This window comes from Phyllostomus discolor, chromosome 3, assembly GCF_004126475.2.
Source record: "Phyllostomus discolor isolate MPI-MPIP mPhyDis1 chromosome 3, mPhyDis1.pri.v3, whole genome shotgun sequence".
NCBI classification, from domain to species: domain Eukaryota; kingdom Metazoa; phylum Chordata; class Mammalia; order Chiroptera; family Phyllostomidae; genus Phyllostomus; species Phyllostomus discolor.
Window position 1 is genome coordinate 34,447,456 of NC_040905.2, and position 7,685 is coordinate 34,455,140.

The 7,685-nt window shown below is 60.7% G+C and overlaps 1 protein-coding gene across 2 annotated transcripts in view; it reads left to right on the forward strand.

Annotated features, from left to right (window-relative positions):
- The window catches only part of SLC9A3 (solute carrier family 9 member A3), a 47,903-nt gene extending 40,240 nt beyond the window's left edge, over positions 1–7,663 (forward strand). Inside the window, exons 11-17 of one of the 2 annotated variants that reach the window (XM_036020303.1) lie at positions 2,333–2,448; positions 3,174–3,303; positions 3,635–3,811; positions 4,070–4,142; positions 4,396–4,509; positions 4,812–5,055; positions 6,431–7,663. In XM_036020303.1, coding sequence (XP_035876196.1) covers positions 2,333–2,448; positions 3,174–3,303; positions 3,635–3,811; positions 4,070–4,142; positions 4,396–4,509; positions 4,812–5,055; positions 6,431–6,434 — 858 coding nt within the window. In that variant the 3' untranslated portion in view covers positions 6,435–7,663. Of the gene's footprint in view, positions 1–2,332; positions 2,449–3,173; positions 3,304–3,634; positions 3,812–4,069; positions 4,143–4,395; positions 4,510–4,811; positions 5,060–6,430 lie in introns of those variants that run through there. The other variant, XM_028532327.2, reaches the window with a different exon arrangement.
- Positions 7,664–7,685: the final 22 nt, after the last annotated feature.

Genomic DNA, 7,685 nt, shown 5'->3' on the forward strand with positions numbered 1-7,685 from the left:
AGCTGCAGGCAGCACCATGCTGTTCTTTTCTTTTCTTTTAGAGAGAGAGGAAGGGAGGGAGAAAGGGAGAGAAATGTCAATGTGTGGTTGCCTCTCACACGCCCCCACTGGGGACCTGGCCCGAAACCCAGGCATGTGCCCTGACTGGGAATTGAACCGGCAACCCTTTGGTTTGCAGCCTGTGCTCAGTCCACTGAGCTACACTAGCCAGGGCACCATGCTGTTCTTGATGGCCCACCTGCTAGTCTACATAAAGCCCACAAGTCCTCCAATACCCCAGGGAAGGGTCACGTCACAGCTCCCTCTCACTGGAGGCTGAGGCATAGAACCCTCCCCCATGACTCTGCAGGACACTATGGTGCTGGTGGATCTGACCTCTGAGGCCAGGTAGGGGGTTATGGGGCCATCATCGCTCTCAACACACATGCACACATGCTCGTACATGTACACACATGTGCTCACACATGCACACACAGGGGGAGACAGCAAGGATGTCTTCTCAAGTCCCATGGGGTGAGCATGGAACACACCCGGGGGCAGGCTGTGGTTCTGAAGTGGCCTCCTCAGTATCCCCTCTTCCCTCTCAGGAAGCAGGACTCACCTGCGTTCAGAAACCCCAGCCTTCCCCGAGGAAATGCGTCCAACCCCAGGCCTCTGCGGGAGCTCTCCACCCCCATGCGCCCAGGGTGCGGCGTCGACGAGCAGGGCTCAGGGAGCATGTGGGTGGATAAGGGACAGGCCTGCTGTGTGGGCTGCATGGTGACACCCAGGATCTCTCTGTTTCTGACACTGCCTCCTAAGCGGCAGCTTCCAGCCACTCACAGTTGGGGCACAGTCGGGCCATGGTGGGTCTCAGGTCTAACTCCATCCCTCATGGGACACCCAGCCTGACTGGCCTCTTCCCCAGCAGCCACACACCTCCTGGCAGTGCTTTTGAGCTTTCAGTGCACATGTGTGATCACCACATGGCCATCACACTGATCACCAGACCACCCCTGCCATATGCACGCCTCCACGCATGCCCCAAGTCCCACGCATGCCCCAAGTCCCTGGTGCCTTGCACAGGCCTGGGTCTAGGCAGGTCCTGAGCTTGCTTCTTTCCTGCCCCCAGTGCATGACCTGTAATGGTGACTTCCAGGCCATCCCACATGACCCTGCTGGGCACTGCTGCCCCCAGTGACACCCAATACTCACAGCAGCAGGCTCACTTTCCAGCCCTGACTAGGCCTCCTCTGAGGGGCTCTGACTAGGCAATCCCAGCCTTCCCTCTGACCCCCCAGAACCTGCAGACGTCATTCCTTCCTTCTGTCCTTTCTCGTGCCAGCTGAGGTCTGCACAGAGCCTGAGGAGCTGGGAATCTCAGCAAACCCTCTGGCCTCAACACAGAGGTGCAGTGAGGGGGCTGGGAGCGTCTGTTTGTTCAGAGGGAAAGTGGCTGCTGCCTCCGCAGGGCTCCTCTACCCCCCACGTGCCAGACACGCTGGCACCCAGGTTGCTCAGAGGGACCTGTGCTCCTGGCGGAGGAGCTGGGGGATACGGGGAGATGAGAAGAGGGTCCCTCAACCATCCACTGAGCCAGGGCCATGCCAACCCTGTTCCACGGAAACCCCAACCCACAGGGTCCAGACTCCCGGCTGCCATGTGGGCGACACAGGCTCCTGGCAAGGTCCCCAGCCTCATCTCTACCTGTGCTCCCCACATGCAGTGTCTCAACCCCGGACTGTGCCCGTGGGCTCCTCCCCTGGTCAGGCCTGTTCAGACAGCACCAGGGTGTGGCCCGTGCACCTTGCTGTCTGCTCCCAGCAGGTCAGTCCCACCCAGCCATCCTCCCTAGCTGCAAGCCCCTCCCCTCAGGGGTACCCCCAGCTCATGGCCCGGCCCCCACCAATAGGAACCAGGCTGTGACCTTTGTTCCTGTTGGGCTTTGCTCTGTGAGGTCTCAGTCTGGAGGTACAATTCCAGAAGGCTCCCTCCATGGGCAAATGAGGACAGCTAGTGTGGACCCCCAGCAGAGGCAGGGGTCACCTCCCTAACCCCATCAGGCTTTACCGATACCTCCCCCCACACGGTGCCCAGTGAGGTGCTGTGTCCTCCACACACAGTTGCAGCGTCACTTTCCTCTCCCATCACAATGGCTAACTCACCGCTTCGTAGCCCAAGCAGGGCCTTGGCTGTGGCCTCTGTAATCTCGGCTCGCCAGGCAGAGAGGTGTCCTGGATCCAGGAACAGTGTGACATGGCTCCGGCGCTTCGGGTTTCTCTGGGCTCTGTCCGAGTGCCCGGCCTGGCCCCGGTGCTCCCTGTCCTCGCTTACGCAGGCTGTCCCCTCACAGGGAGAGCGCCGCGGGTCCCTGGCCTTCATCCGCTCCCCCAGCACTGACAACGTGGTCAATGTCGACTTCAGCACGCCGCGCCCGTCCACCGTGGAGGCCTCCGTCTCCTACCTGCTGTACGTGCCCGAGTTCACCCAGGCTTCTCCCTGGGAGAGGCCGCCCCTCACCAGGGCACCATGCCCCTGGGGGCTGCTGTTGGGGGGCTGGTATTCCCTGCCCGGCACTTCCCAGGCCCTCCTGATCACAGCCACACCAGGGACAGACACCAGCCACTGGGCACCTTGGGGCAACTGAGGGGTGTAAAAGAGGCAAGTGGAGGGCCCCAGCTTGAACACCATGGGGGGGGGGGGCACAGAGTGGTGCGGAGGGCAGGGAAACAGGTAGGTGCCAGGTGTCCCCCTGCACAAATTCACCGCTATTATCCAGTCAGCGGGTTAACGTTGGCAGGGTGGGGACAGGGGGTGGTCAGGAAAGCCAGGCAGCAGGTTTGGGGCCAGAGCCTCCTGCCTTGTCTGGGCCAGCTGCTTGGCTAAGGCTTGCAGGCAGCAGAAGGCTGTCCTTGGCTTTGTCAGCCAGTGTCCTGATGCTGCTGGGGAGAGGCAGTGGGCGTTCGGGCCCACAGCTGGGGCTTTAGCATGGCTGTGGGAAATGCACACAGGTAAGGTCAGCCTTCAACGGGAGGCTTTGTGGGCGTTGGTCAGACCAAAACCCCCAGGGAGAGGACTCCTCAGCATCAGCCTTCTAGGCAGTGGCTGGTACCCAGGCCAGAGGGCACGGGACAGGAGAGCAGGGGGGGAGAGTGACAGAGCTCTTGGACACCACTCCACGTGGTCCCGTGTAGGAGGGAGAACGTTAGTGCGGTGTGCCTGGACATGCAGTCCCTGGAGCAGAGGCGGAGGAGCATCCGCGACACAGAGGACATGGTCACTCACCACACGCTGCAGCAGTACCTGTACAAGCCCCGGCAGGAGGTGAGCTCCCCAGGCAGTGGGGGCGCCTCCCCAGAACCCCTCGAGATCCCGACCAGAGAGAGAGCCTTGGGTGGGGGCATAGGCCCCCCTTTCCTCTCCCTGGAATGCAGGGGGGAATCCTTGCCTTCAGGGAAGACGCCCCTCAGGCCGGAGGGTCAGGGCTCAGCCTACCTGCTGCTGGTCCTGGGGCTCCGGAGTCCTGTGCGTCTGTCTGGCCAGTGTCGCAGGGAGCCTGCCCTGGGGCTGCATAGGGGTGGTGATGTTGGGGTGCCTCCAGCCCTGCAGGTCACCACCAGCTGTGCCTGTCCCTGTCCCCTCTCCCCTTCCCCAGTACAAACATCTCTACAGTCGACATGAGCTAACTCCAGAGGAAGACGAGAAGCAGGACAAGGAGATCTTCCACAGGACCATGAGGAAGCGCCTGGAGTCCTTCAAGTCGACCAAGCTGGGCATCAACCAGAACAAGAAGGCGGCCAAACTGTACAAGCGAGAGCGTGCCCAGAAGCGGGTGAGGGTGCTGAGTGAGGAACTGTAAGGCAAGGGGGACCAGGGGTTGGGGGTGGGGGATACAGCGTGAAAGCAGGTGTGGGGGGTTAAGGTCACCAGGGGACCATGCTGGTCAGTGATCCAAGGCGCCCCCTTCAGGGACAGGCCTGCACAGGGAGGGGATCTGGGCTGCGGGCCAGTGGAGTTTCCCAAGGACCATCTGCCAGTAGGGACTCTGTGGCTGCCTTATTTTTACCTGTGTTTTTTGCCTGTTTTTCAGAGAAACAGCAGCATTCCCAATGGCAAACTGCCAATGGAGAGCCCCATACACAATTTCACCATTAAGGAAAAAGGTACCAACTGGGGCCACAGGAGAAACGCTTGTCAGCAGGAAGTCAGGGGCACGGGCAAAGGGTGAGGCAGGGTGCAGAGGGCCGTCCTCGGAGGGAGACCCTCCGCCCAGCACCCAGGACACTGCACTGCAGGCTGCTGCCCTGCCTGTCGGCGTGGCGGTGACGGTAGCCCCCAGGGTGTGCTGGGAGCACTGGGCTAGGCCCTTCTGTGTGCCCAGCCCATTTCCCTTGTGCTGTCCTTCTCTGCCACCAGATTTGGAACTTTCAGACCCGGAGGAGACCCCCAACTACGATGCTGAAGAGATGAGCGGGGGGATCGAGTTCCTGGCGAATGTCACAAGGGACACAGCAACAGACTCCCCCTCAGGTGAGGGGAGAGGGTGGCCTTCTGCTGCCTCAGAAGCAAATGCAGTCATTGGACAGGGCCAGTGGGACTGGGGAGGTCTCTGTTCTGAGAGAAGGGAGCTGTCACCTGTCCTGCCCGTGGTGTGGGGAAGGAGAGCATGGGGTGGAGGGCCTGAAGCCCCAAAGACACATGTCCCTGACCTTCTAGGTGACCTCCAGGTGATGGCCGCAGGACGCACTGGTATCTGACCCCTGGGTACCACCCTCCATCTTGCCATTCTGGGTACACCTGGGAAGCTGATCAGCCACTGCCCTTTCTCCTAGGAATTGACAACCCTGTGTTCTCCCCGGATGAGGACCCGAGCATCCTGTCCAGGGTGCCACCCTGGCAGTCTCCCGGGGAGACAGTGGTGCCCTCCCAGAGGGCCCGTGTGCAGATCCCCCAATCTCCGGGCAACTTCCACCGCCTGGCTCCCTTCCGCCTCAGCAACAAGTCTGTGGACTCCTTCCTGATGGCCGAGGGCCCCAAGGAGCAGCCCCACACCACTCTGCCTGAGTCCACGCACATGTAACTGGCTCCTCACCCCTCCCGAGTCCCTAACGCCTGCTCTCTCCTCAGCTCCTCTCCCCAGGCATCTGCCTCTCTCTTGGCCCTGGACCTGAACCTCTGCAGACTTTCTCCAGCAGCTGCTCTTCCTCTTGCTAAGCCTGTTCCCACAAGCCTCTTGTTCTGGTTGAACCTTTCTTAGGAGACTATCTGAGTCTCTGCTTCTTCAGCTGGGATATCAGGATTGAGCTGTTTGGGGACTTGACTCTTTTAGCTTACTGGTTAGAATTTACTCTTAGATTGTCAGTTTGATCACTAACTACTCTAAGTTTTTAACCCATGCAGCAAGCCCATGAATCTCAGTTATGAGCTCAGAGATGACTGGGCATGGGCTGGGCTGGGGTGCTATGTGGACAGGGAACTTCTATTTGTCTCCCCCAAGGCCTGGGGGCCCCAGGGAAAGACTACATGACAGAAGTGAGTCCAGGAGAGAAGCAGCTGTTTCCTTTCACCCTCATCCAGAGAGGAGCACCCCCTGAAAGGGGGCCTGGTCCTTTACCCACCGCCCTTGCCCACCACCCTCTCCTTGCCTTCTCCCATCCTGTCCTGGTGGGCGTGCCCTCCTCGATTAGGACAGGAAGGGAGAAGGCAAGGAGAGGGTGGTGGGCGAGGGTGGAGGGTAAAGGACCAGGCTGCCTTTCAGTAGGTGCTGCAGTGGTGATATTGCTGGGTCCCAGAAGGTGCTGTCCCCACTTACCTCCTGTAGGGAGGGATTCAGCCCCCTTGGGCAGGGTTTTGGGCTTGGCACGTTTACCTTGAGTGTTTGTGGGAACACGAGAGGAAATGGAAAACAAGACTTCCCCCAGCACAGGTGGGGCAGACTCGCTTATGGGGGTTTCACCTGTTTTTCTCTCCTGTGCACACTTGGAGAGGGGTGGTTATCAGTCCACCTGGGAGGACTTGGTCCAGGGTGGCGAAGTGGTTTCTTGGTATGCGAGCTAGCCTTTCTCCGGACATTTCTGGGACTAGAAGTGGTGGTGCACAGTGAAGCGTCTCACACAGTCCCACTTGGCAGAGAGTTTGTGGGCAGGACCCCGCGTTGCTTCTATGCCCCTGTCTCCTCCTGGCTTCCTCCCTCCTGCGGTCTTCTCCTTGAACATCCTGGATCTCAATGCTGGGCTCTGTACGGTGGTGGGCAGAAGGGGGCACATGTGGAAGGTCTGTGGAGTCAAGGTCTTACTGACCCTGTCACTGGGGGACCTTGGTGGTCACACAGCCAGGGTGTGGCCTGCAAGTGTCCCAGAACAAGGCAGGTGGTGGGGGTGGGCCCCAGGCTGGGTCTGTAGGGGTTCTCCTTGCCCTCAGGAGCCCGGGATCACGCTGGTTTCTCCTGCAGGTGACACAGGCTCTGATGCGCCGCTGACGGGACGCACGTCCCCGCGCGAGGTAGTGCCCGCCGCTGAGAAGCCTCCGCGCCTGTTCGCCCCACCCCTGCCCCACCCGGCCCCGGCAATTGCATCCCCGGCCCAGCCCACTGCCCAGAACCCAGGGCCCGCTGCGCTGCCAGACCTCGAACTGGGGGCGGGCCCTATGTCGGAGGCCGGTCCTGCGTCGGAGGCGGGGCCTACGCAGGGGGCGGGATTGGAGCGCCGGGGACTGCCGGGCGCGCACGCGCGTTCGGCGGCGGCGCGCCGTGTGCACAGCCGGCGCTCGTTCCAGCGGCCCCGCGCTCGCCGCCGCCCGGCACTGCTCAAGCTCGCGTCGCTGCAACCATCGTTCCATGCTCCGCCGCATGCACTAGAGCAAGAGGAGACGCCCCTGTGACGGATGCGACCTCCCAGGTGTCCCCTCCTTGGCCTTGACCCGGGGTCTTCCCGCCGAGGCCTGGGGCAGCCTTGAGCGCCACTCCCCCCGCCTCATCCAGAGTCTGGGTGTGGGATCAGCAGCAGGAGGACCAAAAGTCTGCAAGGCCTGAACCTCGAAATTGCGTGGCGCCACCTGCAGAGTGCAGGGGAGCCCCTGTGGAACAAGAAGTTGACAGTGGCCAAGCCTCCAGCTTCTGGGAGATCTGAACAGGTGCCCTTGTAAGGAGACTGCCTCGTGGGTCCCTTCTGTACACCTGTCCTGGTTTTGAACTGAGTTGGCACTTAGTACTCTTCCCGCTGTCACCCCTGACTCAGGACTGGAAGGGCCCTGGGACTCCAGAGGCCACGCTCCGCGTTTGAGTTCTTGTCACTTTTAATGTTCCTTCTCTCTCTCATCAGCACTGTCAGGGAAACTGAGACCCAAGAAAAATGATTTTTTCCCACATGGTACCAACCTAATTTCAGGCCCAGGCTGGCCTCTCTCAGGGCCCCAGGAGGTCAGAAGCCCTGGCTCCAGGAGCAATTCATAGGCCCAGGGGTCGGGGCTGTGGTCATCCAAGGCCTGGGTGATACCATGTCCACTAACCAATTCTGTGAACCACCTGCCACCTCATGGACTCAGTACAATTGCAGAAACATCTGTTCATTCATCCTTTTTGTGTTGAGACTTCTAAAGCCCAGCACTTGTCTGGTCTGGTCTCAGTGCCACAGCCTCTGAGTACCAGGTGCTGCTCCATACTCAAAACACCTGCTCTCTGGCCTGAGCTGCCCCACCTGCCACTGGCA